Here is a 26,809-nt window from a genome sequence, read left to right as displayed (position 1 = left end):
ACAGTTGATTCACAATATTAAATGACTTCTACACAGAGCAAAGGTGACTATCTAGTTATCGCAATATCCGCAATACCCCTGTGTCTAGTTAAGTTTAGGGTAAATAATTGGGCTAGGGGCAATTGTCCCCCCCAAAAAAACCCTTTAAACTTCACATTGTGTGACCGTTTTTTTTTTTTTGTTTTTTTGAGAAAAAAAACAACAACATTAAAAAATTATCACCAGTTACTTTGCCAAGTAACCAATTACTCTTACATTCAGGTAACCGAGTTACCAACGCAATTACTTTTTGGGAGAAGTAATTTGCAACTGTAATTAATTACTTTTTTAAAGTAGGATTAACAACACTGGTCACAAGAGCACCAGTGGAATGATATTAGAAAGCCAAAATTCTGCTTGGTAGAATCCGATCAAAACCAGTTTGAATTTTGATTGAGGAAAATGAGGAAGGTAGCATTACTGTATCTAAAAAGAGCGCTGGGCTTCTTTGGGCAGACAGGCAATAGAATATGAAACAGGAGTGGGAACCTCTGGGTGTCTCACAATTTGCGATTCAAGGCTCACGATTACGATGATTTCACAATATGGCGATACTATTTCCATCTTTTTGCTGTGAGTTTATCACTACTACACGTCCAGTCCGTTTGAAGTGGTAGGGATGGCAGCGAATGAAGGAATGTTTCTTTGACCGTCAGTGGCAGCCAATGCCAGGCAACTAGTTAATTTGGTGGCATTTCACGTCATTTCCTGTTGATTTTCAGTCATTTCCTTTTCCTTTTTGGGCATTTATGGGTCACGTCCTGTTGATTTGGGGGCATAAAAAGGAAGTGACTCAAGAATGTCTCCAAATGAATAGGAAGTGCCTCAAAATCAACAGGAAGTGACCTGTAAATGCCCACAAAATGCTCTGGTTTCAGTGCCATTGACAGCGCTAAACGTCCAATGCAGTCCAAATGAACTGGATGTCCAGCGCTGTCAATGGCAGCCAGTGAGCTAATGTAGACAGTATTCTAATTGAAGATTTTGGTAGCAACCTGTTGGTTCTTTAAAAAAAAAAAAAAAAGAAAAAAAGACACCTCTTTAAAACAATATTAGGGCTGTCAAACGATTAAAATTTTTTAATTGAGTTAATTACAGCTTAAAAATGAATTAATCGTAATTAATCGCAATTCAAACCATCTATAAAATATGCCATATTTTTCTGTAAATTATAGTTGGAATGGAAAGATAAGACACAAGACAGATATATACATTCAACATACGGTACATAAGTACTGTATTTGTTTATTATAACAATAAATCAACAAGATGGCATTAACATTATTAACATTCTCTTAAAGCGATCCATGGATAGACAGACTTGTAGTTCTTAAAAGATAAATGTTGTACAAGTTATAGAAATTTTATATTAAAACCCCTCTTAATGTTTTCCTTTTATTAAAATCTGTAAGCTTTTCAATCAAAAAATAAAGTAGTAGCTCGTAGCCATTGTTGATGTCAATAATTACACCATGCTCACTCATTGTGCTTAAACATATAAAATCATTTGGACCCAAGCGCCAGCAGAGGTCGCCAAACACCAAAAAACAAGTAACAAGCGGACGTTACACTGCTGTCATTTTAATCTGTTTGAGCGGGGCATGTGCATTAATTGCGTCTAATATTTTTAAGTGATTAATTAAAGAAATGAATTCACGCCCGTTAACGCGATAATTTTGACAGCCCTAAACAATATATATCAATTCTTGGTAAGTGCATATTGATAACCTTTTGGGCTACAAAGTATCCCGATATACAGTGGTATGAAATATTAAAAATATCTGAACCTTTTGGAATTTCTCCCATTTCTGCATAAAATCACCATCAAATGGGATCTAATCTTTGTCAAAATCACACAGATGAAAAAACAGTGTCTACTTTAATTAACTAAAATCACCCAAACATTTGTAGGTTTTCATATTCTGATGAGGATCGTATGCTAACAATGACAGAAGGGGGAAAAATAAGGCAGCAATGACGTCAAGCAGACGCTTCCTGTAGCTGCAGATCAGTCTGGCACATTGATCAGGACTAATCTTGGCCCATTCCTTTCTACAAAACTGCTGTAGTTCAGTCAGATTCCTGGGATGTCTGGCATGAATCGCTATCTTTAGGTCATGACACAGCATTTCAATGGGGTTTAAGTCTGGACTTTGACTTGGCCACTCCAGGATGTGCATTTTGTTCTTCTGAAGTTGATTTACTTCAGTGTTTTGGTTCATTGTCTTGTTGCAACATCCATCCTCTTTTTAGTTTCAACTGTGTGACAGATGGCCTCAGGTTTTCCTGGAAAACATTTGAATTCATTCTTACATTAATGATTGCAAGTGATCCAGGCCGTGAGGTAGCAAAACAGCCCCAAATCGTGATGCTCCCTCCACCATGCTTCACAGTGGGGATGAGGTGTTGATGTTGGTGAGCGGTTCCGTTTTTCCTCCACACATGACGGTTTTTGGTTTCATCAGTCAAAAAATATTTTGCCAAAACTTCTGTGGAGTGTCCAAGTGCCTTTTTGCGAACATTAAACGAGCTTTCTTGGCCATATTTTTACATAGTGCACAGATATATTGGACTGTGCAGGTGATTTCTGTAAGTCTTTAGAAGACACTCTCGGGTTCTTTTTTATCTCTCTGAGTATTCTGTGTGAACTGTTGGCATCATCTTTGGTGGACGTCCACTCCTTGGTAGAGAAGCAACAGTGCCAAACTCTCTCCATTTGTAGACAACTTCTCTGACTGTCGACTGATGAACATTTAGACTTTTAGAGATGGTTTTGTGTCCTTTTCCAGCTTTATACAAATGAACAATCCTTGATCGCAGGTCTTCCAACAGCTCTTTTGACCGAGCCATGATGCACATCAGACAATGCTTCTCATCAATACAGTTCTTACCGGGGTGGGGTGTTGTTTTAGAATATTTAAGTCAGCTTTAAACCACAACTCAGTGATTGGGCACACACTTGACTTAAAAGTGTTTGGTAAAACTAAAAAAGTACATTTGGTAAAAATTTGTTTCAAATGCTCTTTAAGTCTCCCTAGGCAGATTTTCCCCCCTTCTGTCATTGTTTGAAGGCTATCCTCATTAAAATATAAAAAACAATAAATATTTGGGAAGTTTTAAATGAAACACACTGTTTTTTCATCTGTGTGAGTTTGACAAAGATCAGATCACATTTGAATGTGATTTTATGCAGGAATGTGAGAAATTCCAAATGGTTCAGATACTTTTTCATACCACTGTATCACCTTTCCATTATATTGTCACACCCCTAATATGAAATTCTTGTATTTACCTTGAGGAAGGATTTAACACAGAATGATAGAATTTGAAGCGGTATTGTGCAGCATACCTGCTAAATAGCAGCTTTCGCCCATTTTGAAATAATATATATACAGTGTTGTTAATTTTACTTTAAAAAAGTAATTAATTACAGTTACAAATTACTTCTCCCAAAAAGTAATTGCGTTAGTAACTCAGTTACCTGAATTTAAGAGTAATTAGTTACTTGGCAAAGTAACTAGTGATAATTTTCATGTTTTTTTTGTTTTGTTTTTTCTCAAAAAAAAAAAAAAAAAAAAAAAAAGGTCACACAATGTGAAGTTTAAAGGGTTTTTGGGACAATTGGCCCTAGCCCAATTCTTTACCCCCCACTTAACTAGACACAAGGGTATTGCGATAACTAGATAGTAACCTTTGCTACAGTGTGTGTCGAAGTCATTTAAAGTTGTTAAAATTGCTCCCGCTATTGCATTAGTTCCCTTCTGTCTACTTTCAACATGTGTAAGTTTTAAAACTGTTTCATCATTTAAAGATAGATTTAAGTCAAGATTTTGCCGATTTAGGACCATTTTAGATTTAAAAAAAAAAAAAAAAAAAAGGTTCGCTAGGAAGGATCTCTACAACAGAGCCTTCCTTAGAGGTCTACTGCTTTAAGATGGCGGCTGTTTACTAACGCATGTAGTCCTTAAAACATGTTGCCAATGCAGCCGTGTCTGTCATTTGCATCTAGTTCTATAATATGTGATATCACCAGTTTGTAGGCTACAGTCAGGTATTATTGGAGCCACCTAGCATCGCGTTTGCAACGGCGTCTTCCCCACTCCTGCTCTGCTCTCTCGTCTCCGTGAGTCCGTCTCTCTGACTTTTTTTATTCAACCAACTTAGTAACGCATAGTAACGCACGCCTTTCCCGCCTCAGTAACGGTAACGGCGTTGCCAAGATGAGAAAAGTAATTAATTAGATTACTCACTACTGAAAAAAAATAACGCCGTTAGTAACGCCGTTATATTGTAACGCCGTTATTAACAACACTGTATATATATATATTTTTTTTTTATCCCCCTGAGATTGTTTGATTAATACCATAGGTTCAAGTGGTTAGTATTCCCTCAGTATCATTCGTCAGTATATGCAGACTTGTTAAAAACATACGCATAGCAGTGGTATAATGTGTCATAGCGGAATGAGTTCTAGCCAGCACATTTATAATAAATGGCCACATTGAGCTGGAGGCGAAACGGTTAAGACACTTATGCAATTATGCTAAGTGTCACCCTGAAAATGGCCTTTGAACCGGGGTTAGGCTTACTCGGAATTTGCCAAATAAAAGCTAAATGGAGCCATCTCGTGCGCCTGCCTTTTAATATATAGCCTTTAATAAGCCAAGTGCAGGTGCCCTATCGCACAGGTGCACATATCCATCTGAAACAGAGAACATAAAGCAGATGAACAGAGAGCTACGCATTCATTTACGCCGATGCAATCTGCATTCATTATCAAGAGCGGCGACTTCTATTTTCCAAAGGCATGAAATTGATTCACCTTTCAATTTCTGTCCGCAAGGACGTTTAAGAGAACAAATGGAATTGTTTCTAATCAGTAAATCTGAATAACAATGCCATCCCTAATAAAAATGTGTATTAGCTTGTATTTTATATTAAACTTAGTTCGGACGTTGAGTTTGGTGGCAAACGGGCTTCTCCCTCAAGGTCAGCGGTTTTTAGCAGGGGCATTTTTATTATTTATTTTAGCAGTTAACCTTTTTTTGAATTTCCAGAAGTGGTAGTAGGACCCTCCGATGAATATACATGACGGCAGGGAGAGGACCCCGGGAATCAGATTTAATTTGACACACTGACCCCCATCTCCACGGGCCGGGGTGAGAAAATAAGGTTGACCCGTCGACCCCTGAGCCTGAACCCCTCCGTCACCCACCTTCGCAATTAAATCATCCTCAGAGAGCGAGAGGCAGTCCGGCCAACCGAACGGAGACACGCAGCCAAAAGAGCTCAAAGACTGACAGCAGCTAACTCCCAAGTCCTTGAGTCCGGCGGTGTTAAAGCTCTTCGGAAAATTTCCAATATGTAAACATTACTAGTCATTTACAATATGCTGATAAGAGTAATAAGCTAAGGCCCGAGTTTGACTGCATTTGTGCTATTATTGTGTGTCTGCGCATGTCAAAATTAGTATACACCACACAACAACTCCATTTTGTTAATGCAATAAATTGCAAGTGACCTAAAGCAAAGGGGGCGCGTCTGTTTTCAAGCGTATGACCTTGCCATCACCCTAAAAAGTCACTAAATCTTCAGGTTACACCTAATACCTTGAGTTATTCTCATTATCCAGCATACTTATTGAATTTACTCTATTTACAACGAGAAAATAAAAAGTTTAGCAAAGTTGCAACTCTCATTTTTTTTCAGTCCACTGTTAAAGGTCACCTGAGGCCTATTGTTGTTGTTCGCGAGGAATATTTCATAGCAATTTCTCCTTTCCAAATCCCAAATGCTGCATTTTATCCTGCACACGCTACATGTACTCCAAAATACAGTTATTAGACAGGCAGAGAAAAGTCGATATGTTGTCATCGTGTTTCCCTTTGCTTCACTGCTAACTCAAGGAGACAATCCAAGGTCCAGTTTCCCTTTTGCTGTGTGTAGAGACTTCTTTCATTTACAGCCACTCCCTAAATGCGAGTTGGTAGGGCTAAAAAAATGAGTGCTTTCATTGTTGTGTACACATAAACACACATTGTAAATGTAGATCATGTTTCTAGTATGGATAGTGGCGCATTGGGTTGCCAACACCCTGAAAAAAAAGGATTTTTTTTTTTTTTGTATGTCAAATATGAGTTTTATAAATAAATACAATATAATGAAAATTTATTCAGTTTTGAGTCAAATTAGGTACATATTTGAGTAATATAAGCACACGGAACAACAATAATGATCAATATATTTTTAAGACAAAAAAATACTATATAAAAATTAACATCAATTCTGCTAAATGTAAAACTGTATACCGTATTTTTCGGACTAAAAGTCGCAGTTTGTTTCATAGTTTGGCTGGGGTTGCGACTTATACTCTGGAGCGACTTATTTGTGGAATTGTTAACATATTATTATTTATTTTTTGTGTTTTGGAGTGACACTGATGGTTTGGTAAATTTGTTAGCTTGTTTTTTATGCTGTAGTTATCTGAATAACTCTTAATAGCTATGTTACGTTAACATACCGGCCACGTTCGCGTATCGTTGTTCATGCATCATATAACATGATCATAACCGTTCACTTATTCAGCATGTTGTTCTCTATCGTATTTTTATTTTATATTACCTTTCAAGATGACATATCTGTTCTATGTGTTGGATTTTTATCAAGTAAATTTCCCCGAAAAATGGGACTCATACTCCGGTGCAACTTATATGTTGTTTTTTCCTCTTCATAGCACATTTTTGGGCTGGTGCGACTTATACTCAGGTGCAACTTATAGTCCGAAAAAAACGGTAATTTAACCTTTAAGTTCCTGGGCCTTTTTGCGTGTGTGTGTGCCATTTTTTTCAGATTCAGATTCAGAATATTTATTGTCATTGTTACAAAAAAGCACAACGAAACTTTGTTTGGCGCATCCATCCAGCTCATACAGCTAAGTTGGTAAAGTGCAAAGTGCAACCCCATAAAATAAATACCCATCAGTACCATGTGTAAACATTGACACAGTTTTGGACATATGTACAGCAAAGATTCAACAGCAGCATGAGGTCATGTCAATACCTTACATACACTATTGGCACCCCTGCAATTCTGTCAGATGATGCTTAATTTCTTCCAGAAAATGATTGCAATATCAGGTAGTAATAGCTTAATTTATTTTGCTTGCAATGAAAAAAAACAACAACACAAAAGAGAATGAGAAAAAAAAGAAAATAAAAAATGGGCCGGACAAAAGTATTGGCACCCTGAGCTTAATATTTGGTAGCGCAACCTTTAGACGAAATAACTGCGAACATTCGCTTCCGGTATCCATCAATGAGTTTCTTACAATGCTCTGGAATTTTAGACCATTCTTCTTTGGCCAACTACTCCAGGTCTCTGAGATTTGGCTCTCTCGGTCTAAAAGGTTCTCGACCCCTGCCTTCGACCTACTCACCGAACCCCTGGGGTTCGATCGAACCCAGGTTACGAACCACTGTGCTGGAATGGGAAAAAAAAAAAAAAAAAAAGAACTGAGAAGGCAACAGATATGACATTGCGGGACAAAGAGCGTCCCCTGAAAGCTCAATACGGGACCCATACTTCTGTTTTTGAATACGGGACGATTGTGTTTTTCAGGGGACGGTTGGCAACCCTAGTACTGGCACATAAAGACTTGTTTTCTTGAGCAGAGGTCCTGAACATTTTGAGGCATTGGATCGGTTTCTTACAAAGATTGATGGAAAGAAACAAATAAAGATTAGGGCTGTCAAAATGATCGCGTTAACGGGCGTTAATTCATTTTTTAAAATTAATATCATTAAAATATTTGACGCAATTAACGCTCATGCCCCGCTCAAACAGATGAAAATGACAGCAGTGTAATGTCCGTTTGTTACTTGTTTTTGGGTGTTTGGCGCTCTCTGCTGGCGCTTGGGTCCAACTGATTTTATGGGTTAGTACCATGAGTGAGCATGGTGTAATTATTGACATCAACAATGGTTTATTTTTTGATTGAAAATGTTACAAATTTTAATAAAACGAAAACATTAAGAGGAGTTTTAATATAAAATTTCTGTAACTTGCACTAAGATTTATCTTTTAAGAACTACAAGTCTTTCTATCCATGGATCGTTTTAAGAGAATGTTAATAATGTTAATGCCATCTTGTTGATTTATTGTTATAATAAACAAATACAGTACTTATCTACCGTATGATGAATGTATATATCCCGTCTTGTGTCTTATCTTTCCATTCCAGCAATAATTGACAGAAAAATATGGCATATTTTATAGATGGTTTGAATTGCAATTAATTACGATGAATTAATTTTTAAGCTGTAATTAACTCGATTAAAAATTTTAATCGTTGATAGTTCTAATAATTATAAATGGACAACGAAATAAATGTGTCTCATTAGCCTTGTAATGATTTCTTCAATGCACATCCAAAGGTATTTTTAGTTCTTTTAAAAAATAAAAAATAAATAAAAGGCCACCTTGTTGTCTTGTAATGTTAGGTGCTCGAGCCATATACTGTAGTTTGAGCTCCCTGAGTCAAAGGAGATTGGATGGTTTAATTGCCTCATTTGCAAGCCTGTAGCAACATAATATATAGCGCGGGATACATGTGCCAGACAAATAACAATACTGCCGATATTGTCTCCTACGGCTTTCTTTGTCTCAAAAGTTGTATTTTTCTCACATCATGTGACTGAGATGAGCGTTTAGACATAGGCATGCATTGTACTTGATGGAAAAAATATTTTCTGCACTCTCAGATGATCAATAAAATACGTTAATGTCATCACTTTTGTGTCATTCTGATTCATATTTGTTCTACATCTGCTAATCGTCAATTTGTCATTTTTCCTTTCCCTTTTTATTTCCCACCACACTATTTCCAGGCTGCTGAATAGAATGGCCGCCGATGACCGGCACCTTCCCTCCAGCTGTGGGTCCTACATTAAAACGGAACCGTCCAGTCCGTCCTCAGTCATCGACACGGTCAGCCACCACAGTCCCAGCGGCAACTCCGACGCCAGCGGTGGCTATGTCAGCACTATGAACAGCCACTCCAACGGCCTGGACTCTCCGCCCATGTTCACCCCCGGCGGACTGGCGGCCGCCACCTGTCGCAAACGCTACGACGACTGCTCCAGCACCATCATGGAGGACTCGTCCATTAAGTGTGAATACATGTTGAACTCCCTTCCCAAGAGGCTGTGCCTGGTCTGTGGAGATATAGCTTCGGGGTATCACTACGGCGTGGCCTCTTGTGAGGCCTGCAAAGCCTTTTTCAAAAGGACGATACAAGGTATTTTCCTCTTCATCTTCCCCTAGCAAACCACGCTGAATTGAAATGATTTCTTTTTTTTTTTTTGCACAAAAGAAGCACATTTACGAAACACTTTTGATACTACAAGTCATCAACACCATCAAGATAGCAGATATTTAGAACACTGATGTACTTGCTTTTCAAACAAAGGTTAAACGCTAAATGTTTTTGTGAACAACAATGACCAGATTGGGTTCTTCACTTTGAAATTCCTATTTTGAATATATAACATCTAGTTTTCAGTCTTTACTAACCCATAGACTTCACTATCAGTTGACGAGAAGGTCCAAGAGACATTGTGCCATGGCTTCCCGTAGCGGGGCGGGCCTGGTAGAGCATCGTGGTAGCTTTCACTACGATAAACTCAAACACACGCTGCGTTCTAACGCCAAATTTAGGTGGAAACAGAAACAGGACCAAAGTTTTAGCGCATACAAGCAGGCAAGGTGTGTTTCAAGCTTGATTTGGTCGAGGAGTCAAGGTAATTATGATATAAAATAGCACCATGCATGTACATTGAAACGTTGTGAAAATAATGAAATGAATGGGAAAAAAATTAGCGCGACTTTAGTTTGAAATATTTAAGTAAAATTAATGATAACTGCCCGGTTTTTCACTTTAACCAAGAATCTAGACCGTTCTGCATTCATATTGAAGGAATCTGACCCTTTAGCCAGATCGCCAAAATCACGCCAGCCGAACCGCCGGACCCGCACTGGCGCAGCTCTAGCGACGCGGGCCGGCGAGATCCCAGCCAAAAGGCCAAACTCTGTCTTAACCCCTTGTACTGACTTCATTTGAGAAAGCTGGAAAAAGGCTTTGAAACACAAGTTGACACTTTATTCTGAGTCGACAGCAATCATACAGCACAGAGGGACCCAGGCGAGAATCCAAGGTCACCATATCACAAGTCAACAAAAGGTTCCCGTGAAAAAAAATGGCAACGATTAGCGATTAACATTCAGTCTTTTGAACGCTCTCACGGGGCAGGCTGTGGGCAGAAGAAGGGTGCGCTAGAGCGTTGTTTAGGATTATTGTCTTTTTGTGGATTGGACAGGAGGATTCGGAAGTGACTGTTGTCCGGGCAACGGGGGTTGTGGATTTTGCCACTTCAGTGTAGAAGGGGCTCTTGGAGTCTTATCAGTCGTGTTATCAGTTGGATATCGGGCGTTGTCCAGTGTTCCTTGTGTTGGGGCAGGACGTCCCGCCATTTGTTCTGAACTGACGTGGAGACGTGGGCTTGTAGATGTCTTGCCTATCACCTGGTAGTCAGCGTCAATCTTGCTCAGTCAGCTGCATGACGCACACGTTGGGCTTCCGTGATAAGAAGGCGTCATGTATCTCTTATGCCCTATATTCTGCTTGTTTTCCTTAAACTATGGTATAAGTGCTATTTTTATATTGGGTGTGTTAGAGTAATACAAACAGTTAAACAGTAAATACGAGAAAAGATACTATTCCCTCCAATATTGATAGAAATTCTGGAATTTACGCGGTATTTCAAAGCGTTTTCAACTTAAAAAGTTATTTGTTTTGTGATGGCCGCCACGTTGGATTTTGTATCCATACACAATAGCGTAACTTTACATTTAAATAATCAGGTAGTATTCGGCCAACTGCCAGTTTTTTTGCAAGAAACTAGTCATTTAGACATTTCTGCGTCAATACTAAAAAAAAAAAAAAAAAAAAAAACGGGTTTTACGTGTTTCATTTTATGTAACATTTCAATCTAAAAACGACAAGGGCCAGCTAGAAAGACGTGCTTAGGCAATTGTGACATTGGAATTCAACCTAAATAAGTTGTGATTGTATATAGAAAAAGGAACATTTTGCTTTAGTTGAGTAAAATTAACATGATTCTGCATGCTTTCCTCATGTATTAGGTTTCTGATGTGAAAATTGAGTGATTTATTAGCTGTTGAAAACTTCCACTAAATAAAATAAAAAACAAGTGGCTATTATGGTTCAGGAACGACTTTCAAATTTGTTTGATGCCGCTGCTAGCGGCTTTGGTTTTGAAAATATTTGAATTTTAAGTTTTGGAAAATAGGCCCGCCAACTGATAGTGAAATCTGTGACTAACCCTTACTAAAACCAAATCATAATAGAAAACTAACTAACATAATAGAAAACTCTCTATTAGAATATAAATAAAGCTTAATTCAATGACAGTAGAGATACTCAACTATGAATACCGTACGGCGGCACCTCAAGATACAAAAGCTGCTACATGAAAAATTCATTTTACCAAGTTTTTCAAAGCTTTTTCGCTTCGCAGTACAAACAATTATACAAAAGATGATATTAACTGGAATAGCTCATTCCCGTTGGCACCAATGCAATAATCTAACTATGTTTGTGTATAAATGTGAACGAAATATACACACACCACAATATGCAACACAATGCTCGCGTCTATGAAAAAACTTTTTCATGGCAGAAACAGTGAGAGGAAATAGTGAAGCAATTGTTTGTCTTTTAGCGCTCCTCGTTTAATCTGAGTTTGAGTAGTCATGTGGTAACATCTGTAGAATGAGCTGGAATGTAAGCAACCAGTTACATTGAAACGCCACTAGGGGGTGACAAAGCTGTACAAATAAAGACAGGCAATCAGAGGACATGACAACAAATTTAATTTGGTGTTCCATGTAAAACGCGATTCATTATATAAAAAAATCATCATAAAAAGGGCACTCCAGAACTAATTAATAACGTGTCTTGAGGTATCACTGTACCTTCGCTGGAAGCAGACTAGTCTCGAGTATGATGGTGTCATCTGTCATGGTTGGAGGCTTTTTGTGGATGTTCAGACTACGTGGTCAGATTTGGTGGTGTAGGGGGCGGTTTGTCCAGATGCTCCCCAGAATTTACTTTATTATACCAGCCCTGCATGTGTGTGTGTTGGTGTGTGGGGGGCAGGATATGACCAAGTAACCATCTACCAGGCATGATATATCACAGCTTCTCATTATAGAAGAACCGAAGCACCCATGCTCAACCTCTATGTTGCACTGTTAACTCCATTTTTCAGCCTGGAAAAATAGCTATCCATGCGTTTAACCAATGCTCTTCAAATTTGAATATATGCAGTAGAAAACTAGATAAGCTAAAACGATTAAGTGTAGATTGAAGCACGTTCAGGAGTTTTAAGTACCGTATTTTTCAGTCGCGCCAGCCAAAAAATCGCAATGAAGAGGGGGAAACCCCCCCCATAGAATTCACATTTTGGGGGGAAATTAATTTGATAGAAAACAACACCAAGAACAGACATGTCATCTTAAAAGGCAATTAAGAATAAAAATAGGCTAACGTTACATTACGCATAAAGAACGAACTGAGAACATGGCGGGTATGTTAACGTGACGTAGCTATTAAGAGTTATTCAAATAACTATAGCATAAAGAACATGCAAACTGGTGTTCTGCCAAAATCTCCTACATCGGCGAAAAAATTAGTCAAATTTGACACCTAAAGTACTACCGTGCACTCTAAACTTGTTTTGTTTCGATCCATACAGGCAGAACGTACTAAAAAATGCCTTAAGAAAATACTTAAATGTAGTTATATCAAATAAGGACGGTTTAAATACGTACGTGACTAGTGTGGTCAGCTGCTTCGAAGCTAACACAAAAAAACACAATGGTTAAAAGTATGAGAGGGTAATACAATCAAAAATGATCTTTGAGGCAATTAAAAGGTTGTAAAAAACGAAATGAAAACAAAAATAGTGAGTACTCGTCGCCTCTAACCGATGTGCGCATGCGTGCGGATGGTTGCGCAAGCGCACTGAGCATTGTGTAGGACGTTTCGCCGCGTAGTAAGAAATGGCCGAACAGCGGTGTTGTGTTTGTCAACAGAGACTGTAACCAAATATTTGTCGACGAACAATTTTTTTCATGACAATGACGAGACAATAATGAGCTAAAAACGTGTCTTGGGTGATTGAAACATAACGAGACGAATGCCAGTTTTAGTCGGACGAGACAAGACGAAAATGCGACATGGTTTTCGTCACATGTTCACGATGTGTGACATTTTTATGTGTAGTTTGCCTGCATCATAGCAGTGTCTGGTTGTCTCACTCATGTGACATGCTGCACCCCCCCCAACCCACCAGCGTCCTGTCCAGGCTTGCTTGTTTTAAAACTTGTAAGCTTGTAGGATTAGTTTAGTATCTTGGCAAGAGAGAATATGCAATGTTGGTTTAGCCTTCAAAGGTCTGTGTTGAGTGCTCATCACACGCTAAATGTAACTCGTCACGTTAGCATAGCATTCACCTTCGGCTAATGCTAACAGTGAGTGTCCTCTTGAACTTTCGGACAACTTTTTTACATACAGTTCATGGCGTCCAGGTGGGCATGATTAATTGAAAATAATGTACTGGTTTCGTGCTGTGTATTATCACCAAGTTGGCGTTGTAGTTGTTTATTCAAATTAGTTATTTACTTTTGGAGTAAAACTTGAATTTTACAGACGAAAACATTTTGAGCAAACGTCGACTAAATCAGTTTGCCTCAACAAAAACTAGACTAAGACAAACACATTTTGAAATGACTAAAATATGACCAATAATAACAAACACTGATGCTAACAAGTTTATCAAACCATCAGTGTCACTCCTTAACACCAAAATAACATGTGAAATGATGTAATAAAATATTCATAATTTCACACATAAGTCCCTCCAGTGTTCATACCGCAGGTCTTAATGCACAATTCCCATTTTTTGTCATATCTGTTTTGTTGGCGTGCCCGTTCAGACTGCCTTTGTCCATTGAGCTCGTCCAAGCATTACACACGCGCACTGAACTTGCAGTCTGACATCCGCTGAGCAAACTGACCCGCATGCGCAGAAGCGTCAAAACAAATGACGACGCATGCTGGCTGTACGTCATTCTAGGGTGATTATATTTTGATTTCCAAAAAGAGGACACAAAAAACAGACAGAAATAATCCCCGTTAGGCTTCTATTCAAAGTTTATACGTATGTATTGATAGAACAGTTTGCCCCGACTCTCGGCCATGTAAGCAATATTGAAACAGCACTTTTCCTTTGGTGCACAGAAAGAAAACTGAGCATTCCCAGGCTTATTCCCCCACCCCCATTATTATATTTATGACTGTTGCAAAGCCCGCCTCTTCCCTAAAAGCCGAGTTGAAGCGAGGCGCTAACGCTAATGCACAGCTCCGTCGCTGCTCTCCTGCCGGCCGCTCTCACTCTTTGCTGACGTAATTGCCGCATAAATTCCGATTTGGGAGACTTGACAGTTCAGACCGCCGCAACATTCTGGAAAAATGTGGCCCAGATCAGACTTTAACCACATACGAAAGCGACCTACATCGTATTTGAAATGGTCCACTTTTATGCGACTTGTTCGGTTTACGCGAGTGAAAAAATCAGATTCGTGCATTAAGACCTGCGGTCTGAACGTAGCCTTGCAGTCCAAAAAATCAGTTAAACGAACGTGACGTATTCCACCTCTCGCTCCCAGCAAACAAAGAACAGCGTGCATTATGATTACGCTGCCCGTCTTGATGGGAGGTGTTGATTTTGGACCTTGCATCCCTATCAGCTTTAGACAGTCTATGTACCTTTTTCAGGCAAACACAAGCATTAGGCCAAATCCACATGTTTACCATTGCTGCCATCTGCAATCCTGTCTGTTGACAAAAGATGAGCATTTTTTCCCCAAGTAACATAGCGAGGCTTTTGTCCCCTCACTTAAAGTAACACAATGGAAGGGAGAAGAAGGAGATGTCTTAAGAGGAGCCTAAACAATTAAGAGGAAGGTACACGGAGAAAGAAATTGAAAGCTCCTACAGCCGCTCCGACTCCCCCCGCTTTGCATTGTCGATTTGAAATCCCTCTCTTTCCCTTCTTGGAGGGCTGCCTGTAATGGAGCTAATCTGCCGTCGTTTGTCCGAGCCACAGGAGTTTTGTCAATAACAATCAGCGTTTGGAAAGTGTAATTAAGGCCGAGGCTTTTCATTAGGAAGAAGGGAGGGGGCCGTCTCCAGGGACGAGCATGCCAATTAGAAACTCAGGCACGCGTCGCCGGGTAATTTCAGCGAAAGGAGGGGAAGAAAACCCTGGACTTCTTTAGATTGAAGAGGGACTCTGCTGCTCTTTCACATGAGAGGCTTAATGGCATAATAATCAGACAAGGGTCCCGAAAGCGCCCGCTTTTTGGGGGAGGTGGTAGCTCACCAAAAGCATAATAGATTCACATGCGGTACAGGTGGAGAACAAGGAAACGGTAAATAGCAGGATTTACAGCATTTGAAAGAACAAGCGTGTGAGGTTGATGGGAACTGATTCATTAAAAGGGATAACGAGGCAGTTAAGGTTGGAGTGTGAGACGGCTCGCCCTAATGAGAAGAAAACAAAGACCCTGTCCTTTTCAGCTATTTATTACGTTCTATTGCGCTTGGAGCAAATAGCATTGTAAGTTGATGTTAACAACCATCCTAACACTAGAAACTACAAGTCCTGTTACAGTGTCTTCGGAATGTGTTACAGTATGTTGAGCAGATACAAAGACGAGCATTTTTTTCCCCAAGTGACATAGCTAGGCTATTTTTCCCCTCACTTGACCAGATACAAATATGGTCTTTTTTATTGATTTACCAGCAGTAGGGCCCGGCGTGTCCGGCAGTCGCTACAGTACGGAAATCCAGCCGAAATGAGTCCTTCAGTAATATTCTGGAAAATTGTACATTTCCTCATAGGCTATAACCCATAGGCGGAGTTTGACTTTTGGGGCAGGGGGGGCACAACATGTTGATGAGCCCAAAACACAGTGTCAGCAGTAAAGTTAACTTACAAGAATATTTAAAATAATAAGTTGACAATGAGCGTTTTTCGTTTCCCGTCATTCTTGAGGGGAATTCTAAATCAGGCTGCTTAGGCAATACTTTTTGCCAAGATGGTCATCCATTGAATTTGGTACGCCCGCCGGTGTCGTGCCAATGTAGTTACCCCAGTCAAAAATTGTATCCCCTGGGCGGAGCCATATGGAGGTAGATTTATTATTCAATCAAAAAAAGTTGCTTCAATAAAAAAAAAAGTTGCTTCAATCAAAATATATATTTTCAAACAAGAAAAAAGTCGCTACAATAAAAACATGTATTTGAATGCAAACACAAATTTGAAACTCAAAAAATGCATGTGACAGCTGTTTTTCTTTGATTTTTCTTTTTACTTTTCGGCCCCCCTTAAAATCCACTTATGCTAGGACCCTCTCACCTCCACCGTTCGCCATGTTGAGTCCACACAAATATAGTAGCCGGAAGTACATCGAAGCATTTGAAACATCTTTTGACAACGCAAGTCTCGACAGTGTTGGCCCACGAAAATAAAACTACAAAAATGGATGCTTCGGTCCTCTCGGTTTTTTAACACAGGTGAAAATCATCATCTATTTAGGGTTTCGCGCTCCAGTTGATTATTATTCCTGTCCGGTGAACTGCGGGACTTCATATTTGTACTCAAGTAAAGTACAGATACACAAAAATGTACTTTAGTACAATAATGTCATCCTCGACAGCACGCTCTCCTTCCGCTCCCATATTAACGACATCACCAGAGCGGCCTACTTCCACCTTCGCAACATTTCTCGCCTCCTCCCTTCTCTCACCTGCCATACCGCTTCCACTCTTGTCTGTAGTCTAGTCACTTCCCGGCTGGATTACTGTAACTCAACGCTATTCGGTCTCCCAAATAAGTTCCTCCAGATACTAAAGAATCAATTACAAGATCCTTGTCATTACCTTTAAATGCACTCCATGGTCTGCCAACTCCCTACCTACGCAATCTCCTGTGTATTAACAGTCCCCCGTTTACTTCGCTCCTCTTCTATCCTCCACCTTTCGGTCCCCCGTGTCCATCTCGCCACCTTCGGTTCCAGAGTTTTTAGTCCCGTCCCCCCCGCCTCTAGCTCTGAAACTCCCTAACCCTCAATCTTCGCAATATATCTACCCTCTCACTTTTCAAATCCAGACTCAAAACAGACCTGTTCACACTTTCTTACCCACCGTGATCCTTATTTCGGTTTTATCCTGACCTCTTAAACTTTTCATTTACTCATATCCTGCTTTTAATCAAATTTTATGATTGTTTTGTTATTCCTGTTGAGCCATCGTGTTCCCATCATTCTTTTAGAGAGTCTTTGCTTGTCTTGAAAACCGCTGTAGAAATCAAATGTATTATTATTATTATTATTAACACTGGCGTTTTTTTTTTTTGGGGCTATAAAGAAATACCAGAAAGGCATCAAATGACCCCGATACCAGACTGACTCTGGATAGCTGCAATTAGCATCTTGAATATTTGCAAATCCAGACCTGTTAACTCCTGGGTTAGTGTAAATGCCATGTGGCATGAAACTAAGGGGCCGTTTACATGGTGACTCTCCGAGAATACGAAAAATTTCAAATTTGCATTTGCGTCTCCATTTGAACAATGTTGCAATTCCGCATGAAAACGATGTAGTATTCATGCCAGGCCCTAGGGAGCAGTGCAGATTTACAGGGCGACAGAGAATGATGCACTTTGACCCTACCAAGCTCCCTCAGCCCGGAAAAAAATATGCCCGCCCACCCGAAGCAATGGCATTTTTCTTTTGTTCAAAAAGGCACAAGAATTGAAACATTCAACATATTTAATTTAAAAATATTATTAAAACAGTAAATTAAAGCCGACATTCCGCCATGTTTGCTGTTTTTAATGTTTAGTAGCACTGCTGCGCACGGCCAACGTGACGTGTACGAGTGCTGACGTTAACGCCGCGGACTCGCGCCGCGGGAGCCTTTGATATGCATGCCGAGGAAGCCCCCCTCAAACCCAGGCAATTGGATTCTTCCACTTTGGAGGCAGGATTCAGATTTCAGACAGCGAGGCAAGTCCGCTACTCAGTCATGAGTTGCCATGTAAACTGCCCCTGAGACGAGCATCCAGAACTGTCGCTAAACCAGACTGTCTACATTTTAGAAAATTGAGTGTTAAAACATCTGGGAACAATCCCATTAATTGCCTTTACTTTGTCTTGACAACATTCAGTTGTCAAGGTTCACAGTTTATTATGTTGAAGCACACAATGACCAAAGAACTTTTCACAGCAGCTCAAACAGCTGTTTTGTCACGGCAAACAAAAGCTTCAGTATACAGTACATACAGTAAAAAGGTTGTCCGCCCGATTGCCTGCCTGAGAGGTCCACTGTCCGACAAAGCCAAGGCAGCCCTACCTTGCAAACACTCAAGATGCTAATTGGAGCAATCCAACCCTGTGGTTTTGCGAGTGTGAATGGGAATGACTAATGAGTACCTCAATGCTCACAAAAGATATGCTGATTAGAGTCAGATGACCCTTCTCTTGATACAAAAGTGATTTGTATCAACTGATCCACTATTGGTAGTTCTAATTAAGTACTTTTATTTCGTTACATTCCACCACTGCTAAATGTTACCTCACCCTCCTTGTTTCTTATTCTTGGAACACACAGCAGATCGGTTCCAGACGACCTTAGGGGTTTAGATACTTTGTGGGAATCAAACAACACCCCCCCCCCCCCCCCCCCTTGCCTTTTTACGTATTCAGCCACCCTTTGTCACCATTTCTTTCATCTATATAAGTTCCATGAACTCGCACTTTCATATACTTGTTAGATTCAGGCTGAACTTTAAGTCCTGCTGTGCTCGTGGCCCTACAAGACGCACGGCACCGTGCGGATTGTAAACGTCACCTTTTGAACCATATTTTCATTCTAAGTGTAAAAGTAACTGAACTCAATGACCCTCTTTTCATATGAAGTCATAGACCTTGACTTTAGGCTTGTAAAAGTCAGTTTAGATTTTGATGAGAAATACCTGCCATTTTACTGTAATTTACTTACAAGACCTGACTTTCCCCTCTGTCCTGGCACAGGTCCTGAAAAGCCATAAAACAGATTGAGAGATACTTATCAAGAGAGGGAGAAAATCTTATTCTCCTCCCTTCACTCTAGAACGCTTTTCGTAACCAACCCATAAAAACAGATACGTCTCTGAGCAAAGAACGACTCGAATGCATACATTTCTGTTGGTGAAAGTGAAATATGTCATATGTGTTTCTTTGTTGACACACTCGAGGGCTGCATTGCTATTGAAATACTGCATTCAGTATTTCAAAAAATGATTTTAACAAAAGATGAAATCTTTCTCAGTTTAGTCGACCGTTACTCAGAACGTTTTCGTCTGTAAAATTCAAAAGAAGCCATGGCCTGTATGTAAAATGAATAGATAAATAATGGAATTGTCCGAGGGTGCGCGCCACTCTAAAGTTGATGCTAATGCTAACGCGAATGCTATGCTAATGCAATGAGTTACATTTAGGTTGTGATGAGCACTCAGCACAGACCTTTAAAGGCGAAAGCAATATTGCGTATACTCTCTTGCCAAGATAAGAAAACTAATCTTACGTTATAATCTAGTCTCCCGAGCCCTGTTTTTAGCTCGTCATCGTCATGAAAAAACTGTTCGTCGACGAAATATTTACGTTATCGTCATTGTTGACAAAAACATTAGTGTCACAGTCAACGTAATAGTGAAAAATGTGAATGAGCTCATTTTTGCCTATAATTCTAAAACAAGTTTCGAGGTTGTGTGCTTTCCTAATTTTGTCGGCCGAGTTTAAGAAAAAAAAAAAAGCTTAATTACAATATCATTATACTTACAAATGTACTGGTTGCTGGAAATCCAGTATATTTTTTCCTTTATTGCCACTGTTTCTTCATGAAAATCATGCTATTGATTTACGCCAGCCAAACCGCCGCACCCGCGCTGGCAGGGCTCCAACAACCTGGGCCGGCGAGATCCCGGCCAAAAGGCCAAACACAGCGCGTTCACCTTAGTCTTCACCCCTTGTACTGACTCCATTTAGAAAGCGGGAAAAAGGCTTCGAAACACAAGTTGACAATTTATTCCGAGTCGGCACAGAGGGACCCAGGCGAGGATCCAAGGTCACCATATCACAAGTCAACAAAAGGTTCCCGAGAAAAAAATGACAATGCTTAGTTAAACATTCAGTCTTATGAAGGCTTTTGCGGGGTTGGCCGTGGGCAGAAAGAATGGTGTGTTTAGGATAATCTTCTATAGCAGTTTGGGCTGTTTTAGTTTGTGCGTCACTGTTCCTGAGTCCCAGTTACTGGGGCAACCGCAGTGGGAGATTTTGCGTCAAAGGGGCTCTTGGAGTCTGATCAGTTGTGTTAACAGTTGGACATCGGGCGTTCTCCGGTGTTGCTTGTGGTGGCACATTTTGTCTGGACTGTCCGGATTGCGAGAGTTGGTGGTGCAGACATGGGCTTGTCAGTGTCAATCTTGCTCAGTCAGTTGCATGACGCACATGTTGGGCTTCTGTGATAAGAAGACATCATGTATCTGTTATGCCCTATATTCTGCTTGTTTTCCTCAAACTATGGTACAAGTGCTATTTATTCGATATTGGGTGTGTTAAAGTAATACAAACAGTCGATCGGTAAATAGGAGAAAAGATACTATTCCCTGATTGATTATTTTAACTGTGTTAGTATATTGCAAACATGACTACCCTTTCTCGTAGGCACCGTCTATCTCCTTCCGTAAAGAAATAATATCACAGGTAATTTTGGGTAGAGCCTCAAATCTGTTCCAGGTCATAATTTTTCCTCTGGTAGAATTATGGTGCTCAATGGCTTGATATGCAGAGAAGTTGACAGACAGCATATATTGTTTTCACAATAGTCCAAATTTATGTTTGGCCTTGGCTGACATTATGTTGTGCTACTTTGGAATGCCAAGTGTCATGCCTTAAGGTTTGTTAGGTTTGTGATTGATTACCCATTGATTTCACCTGCTCCTTGTGTGTTGACCAGTCCGCGGCCTCTAGTGTCATCCACCTGTGCCTCGTTGTATCGTTACCCCATGTCTTTATTTAAGTTCCCCATGCGCTTTCTGTTCTGGTTGGGTCATTGTCAATCCAAGTGTCTATCCCAAGGTCTGTCGAGTTCATATCTATTCCGCAGTCCATAGTCCTCGTGTTTCTGCATCCTCTGTTTAGTTTTTTGATGCCTTTTGTTTATACTTTGTGTTTTTGTTAGTTATCGTTCAAACATATTTTGAGTTCATCACCACCCCTTCCTTGCCTCCCTGTTGTTCTCCCTGCATTTGGGTCCACGTCGTGACAGAATGACCAAACCAATTAAAGGACCCAGCGGGAAATCTCCGACCCACCAGCCCGCCTCCTCATCTATTTTTACTACTCCTCCGATTTTTCTGATTCCGAAGGCCCCGATTTAGTTAACCTTTTCTCTGACCCCAATTTAGATTTCATGCCTTTTTTTCACCCTCTGTTTTTTTCATGCCTCCCTCATTCCACATCCCCTTCCCAGTTTTTTCCCCCCATAACCTTACCTGGGTTCCCGGTTGGCCATCTCTCCTGGACCTCCAGGGGGTGGCTACCGAGGACGCCCAGGTAAGGGCCGTATTTCCTGCACACGTGCTGCAGCTTCTCCATTTCATGTGCCACTTGTTCTGCCCACAACCTCGGTCCATAATCCTCGGCGTGCTCCTCCACGCCGGCCCGCCCGAGGCTCCCGTGCCGACGACCCGGCTTTCCGCGCAAACAAAACCATCTTCAGTCACGAATAAGGGTTGGGAACCTCTGGTTAGCTCACGGTACGATACAATTTGCGATAAAAGGGCAGTGATTTCATAACAAGTATAAATAAACGGGTCAGGAAATAATTCTACAATGTTTTATTATACAAGTAATAAACGGGAAAAACAAGTTCTTTTTATTCTTCTACTGTGAATCGAAACGAGTTTATCACTAGTAGACATCCCAATTCCTTTGAATTGGGAGGGTGATTATCTTTCGGGTTTGACGTCCATGTCGATCAGTGGCAGCCAATGAGTTTCATTTGGGGGCATTTCAGGACATTTGCTGTTGATTTTGGTGGAGGGGGGGGCTTCTAGTTGATATGGGGGCATTCCTTGATGTCTTCATGTTGATTTTGGAGCATTTCTAGGCCACTCCTAGTTGATTTTGTGTTGCAGAACAGGAGGTTACTTATAAATCTCCCCAAATGACATTGTAAAAACCTGTAAATGGCCTGAAAATCGGTAAGACTGGCTGCGATTGACCTGGTTTCGAATGAATGACCATTCATTTGCCCCTCCCAGTGGACTGGGCATCTAGCGCGGTCAATGGCAGCCCTTGAGTTAAAGACACTATTCTAGTGAAAAATGTTGGTAGCAACTTGTTAGTACTTTTTTTTCATACAGTGAAACCTTTTTAAAACAACTTTTTATAACGATTCTAGGCAAGAGCATATCGATAAGCTTTTGGGATACAAAGTATCACGATACATCACCATTTCGTTATTTTGTCACACCCCTGGTCATGAATAGTATACATAATTACAATTGGCAGATTAGCTGATTAATTATGATAGAAATTTTAAAAAGAAAATGAATTGGTTGCAGCACTGATTGCCTCCTCCTGGCATGTGTGAACACAAAAGGGATGATGATGGGCTGCTTCTCCTATGACAACAGAGAAAACAGAGTGAGGAAACACAATCAGAGCTCATCAGCCCTTTTCCTCACACCTTTATTTACCCCCAAGCCCAAAGAGATGGGTGGAATTAGCATAATGATTTCTAAACCAGATATAAGGAGGAATTTCTAATTATTTAGAACATCTGGGGACCCCCGACTTGATCTGTCCAATAATGTTAACATAATTGCATAAGTTGTCAAAGAGGGCCAGTGAAGGAACGCCAGTGGAATATTACACAGCTCCATATGGGCAGCGCTGCTATGTGTGAGTCTGTATGCATGCGGCACAAAATGCATTCACTTTGTAAATTTAAAAAATTAACCGTTTTTTGCATTTTCATAAAATCATCATCAATGCATATTTAATTCAAATATGTATTTAATAGAGTTGTTCATAAAGGTGTTTTCGAATGATACAGGATAATATCAAGATCGGTTTTGGGCCAATATGCGTGTTGCCTTCTGCCTTGGTACATGGGCTGGTCACAGCTTAGCACAGCAGCTATGCTAATTGACCATTAGTTGTCTCCAAACTAAGATTCTTGGGATTTGTTATGTGAGCAGACCATTTGCATTCATGGTGCAAAAATTCAATTAAAAATAAATTAAGGCTGCAGCTATTGAATATTTTAGTTATCGAGTATTCGACTGAAAATTCTATCGCTTAATCCAGTAATCGGATAAAGCATATTTTTTTTAGGTAAAGAGCAAAAATAAATATACATGAGAAAACAAGACATTTCACGTAATATTGAACCATTTTCAGATTATCGTTGTCTTTATTTTCTATGTACATTGTTGAAAACAGCCAACAGTTCCATCTCAAAAATCACTAGAAAGAAATAAAAACAACAAATTCACGGCTTTCACTCAAAAAAAAAAAAAAAAAAAAAAAAAGTTATTTCTTACCTAAAAATGTCATTACACTTGAACGCATCACTTGAAAGTTAGGTGTTTTTCCCACGTGTTTCAATTGAATTTCCATTTGTGTCATGCTATCTTTAAGTTCTAGTAAAGTTTTAAATTAGTCTAAATTGTAAGACCTGATAGGATTTTCACTTTTTGCAGTGTTCAAAACTGCGGTATTGGAGCACATTAGGCACCAGTGCTACTTGGTGTTTTATCCAGCAATGACTACTGAGCTAAAATTGACAGTTAGCTTTATTATGTTTTTATTTTACACCCTTATCACTGTACAGTGCTGTGTTTTTACTGATTAAATAAAGCTTGTACGTAAGACACGTTAGCCACGCATCGACGGTAGTCATAATTAATAGAAACCTAGCCCTCTGCAGGGCTAACGTTACGTTAGCAAGGGACAGTAACGTTTATCTTATTCTTTAGCGCTGAGAAGTCTACTGCTTTAAGATGGCTGTAATATCTAAGAGACGCATCAGAGGCTACCTACTAACACCGTAGCATCATGTGGGCGTAGTTTGTAGCAACGTTGGCATAGTTTGTCCCAAGGTTTTTCTGGGCTATAAACAAATACTAGAAAGGCGTCAAATGACCCTAATACCAAAGTGACTACTTGGCTCTGTCAAACAATAGACCATCCAAACAAGCAATCAAGCAGCCTCGGTGTGAAGGGGGGTGGTTCACTCTGGATAGCTGCAATTAGCATCTTGAATATTTGCAAATCCAGACTTGTTAACTCCTGGGTTAGTGTAAAAATGATGAAGGGCCATGTGGCACGAAACTATGACTAGCATCCACAACTGCAGCTAAACCAGACTGTCTACATTTTTTGAAAATTGAGTGTTAGAACATCTGGGACAAATCCCATCAAGCACCTTTACTTTGTCTTGATAACTCCAGTATTCATTTGTCAAGATTCAAAGTTTATTATGTTGAAGCACACAATGACCAAATAACTTTCCACAGCAGCTCAAGCAGCTGTTTTGTCACAGCAAACACAAGCTTCAGTATACAGTACATACAGTAAAAAGGTTGTACGCCCGATTGCCTGCCTGAGCGGTCCACTGTCCGACAAAGCCAAGGCAACCCTGCCCTGCAAACACTCAAGATGCTAATTTGATATGCTGATTAGGGTCAGATATCCCTTCTCTGGTTACAAAAGTGATTTGTATCAACTGATCCACCCTTGGTAGTTCTAGTTTAATTAATCCTTCTACCTCTAAAGACGTGACGGCAGCGCGTTGTCCCGCATTAAATGTAGTCCAGGCGAAACGTGATGCTTAGAGCCGGCAAAATTAAATGATTCCTCGTGGTGAATAAAATGACTCGGATCAATTTTTAAACTCGAGTTACTTGAGTACTCGTTTCAGCTCTACAATAAATGATTAGTCCACGACCGACTACATCGGTACCGATTTGATATCGGATTTTTGGAGTTGGACCATATCGGTTAAAAAGTCAATATCGGACAACAGTAGTATTTAAGCGAATGAGTGATAACGCTATTACTACCGTAAAGTCATTTCTAAGAGACGATAAAGCGTTTTAGCGGTTTAGCGTGACCAATGTCAAAAGCTTTGCAACGAAAGCCCAGTTCAAATGAGTAGCATTCAAATTCCTTCAACACGCTGAAACCCTTTATTTAAAATCCTTGAATTTGGTCAAATATAGGGACTCCGAGGCGAACGACGTCCTGCTGTCAACGTTAGCGTTGAGCACAACTGTTTTTTTGTCCCTTTTCTTTTTTTATTATGGAGAAATGAAACTCTTTTTCATCACGCCGTTCTGGAATCGTGCTGAAATTGAATAATTCATAGGGCGTCTGCAAATAGTCAACGGTGGCAACTGTGGTAAGAACAGGTTTGGCTCTACAGGAGTATTATGTAAAAGTGGTCAGGGGCAGCATGTTTGATCCTTTAGCCTGCTACTGAGCACGAGGGGACGCGGCCTGCGCCGTGGAGCCTGCAGGGGCCATGCTCAGAATTAACCAGGCCAATTTAGTGTTGGAGAAGAGTACAACTGTAGTTTTATCTTAATCCCTTCACAGCCTAACCCTTTACCATTCCGGTGTAAGCGCTTTCTCCTTTGGGTCTAAGAATACGGAAAAACTGTTTCCATATTTATTTATTGTTGCCAAGTGTGCATTGTTTTAATGGACTGTCTTGCATTGACCAATTACATTAACAATACATTTTATGACCATATTTTTACTCGCTCAGTATGACACCTGAGCTTTTTGTGTTGAAGTAGGCATTGGCGGAACAAGTGTAAATAGAGAGACAGCGAGAATGAAAAGTGGTATATGGCAAAATGGCTTTTGGCATATGGCAATTTTTTGGGGTATAAAAAAGGCCATACCAAAATCCATTTTGCTGTATACAAAAAAATGACACACAAAAACAAAAAAATATCCATTTAGCCCCGTATCAATAAAAATGGCACTTACCAAAAAAAAAAAAAAAGCCATATACAAAAATCCATTTTGCCACCCCCCCAAAAAAATGCCACATGTATTTTTATTTGGTATGTGACAATAGTAATATGGCAAAATGGATTTTGTTATGTGGTAATTTTTTGGGGTATAAAAAAGGCCATATTCCAAAATCCATTTTGCCTTAGGCTTATACCACAAAATGACACACACAAAAAAATCCATTTTGCCATATACCAAAAAATAAAAAGACACACAAAAAATATAAATTTTGCCAAATACCAAGAAAAATGCCACATACCAAATAAAAATACCATATACCAAAATCCATTTTGCCACATATCCCGCCAAAAAATGCCACATACCAAATGCCATACCAAATCCATTTTGCACATACCAAAGAAAAAAAAAAAAAAACCACATGCCAAATAAAAATGCCATATACTAAAATCCACTTTGCCACATGGCAAAAAACATGCCAGATACCAAACTCCACTTTGTCACATACCCCAAAAAAAAAAAAAAAAAAAAA

At 39.8% G+C, this 26,809-nt stretch overlaps 1 protein-coding gene across 5 annotated transcripts in view; it reads left to right on the top strand.

The window, feature by feature from the left end:
- The window catches only part of esrrb (estrogen-related receptor beta), a 117,189-nt gene that overhangs the window by 35,224 nt on the left and 55,156 nt on the right, over positions 1-26,809 (top strand). For all 5 annotated transcript variants that reach the window (XM_057859226.1, XM_057859225.1, XM_057859224.1 and 2 more), the window contains one exon: positions 8,925-9,334. In XM_057859226.1, the coding sequence (XP_057715209.1) occupies positions 8,938-9,334 (397 nt within the window). In that variant the 5' untranslated portion in view covers positions 8,925-8,937. The remainder of the gene's footprint in view (positions 1-8,924; positions 9,335-26,809) is intronic.

Source organism: Corythoichthys intestinalis, chromosome 15, assembly GCF_030265065.1.
Source record: "Corythoichthys intestinalis isolate RoL2023-P3 chromosome 15, ASM3026506v1, whole genome shotgun sequence".
Lineage (NCBI taxonomy): Eukaryota > Metazoa > Chordata > Actinopteri > Syngnathiformes > Syngnathidae > Corythoichthys > Corythoichthys intestinalis.
This window is presented reverse-complemented; position numbering and strand designations above follow the sequence as displayed.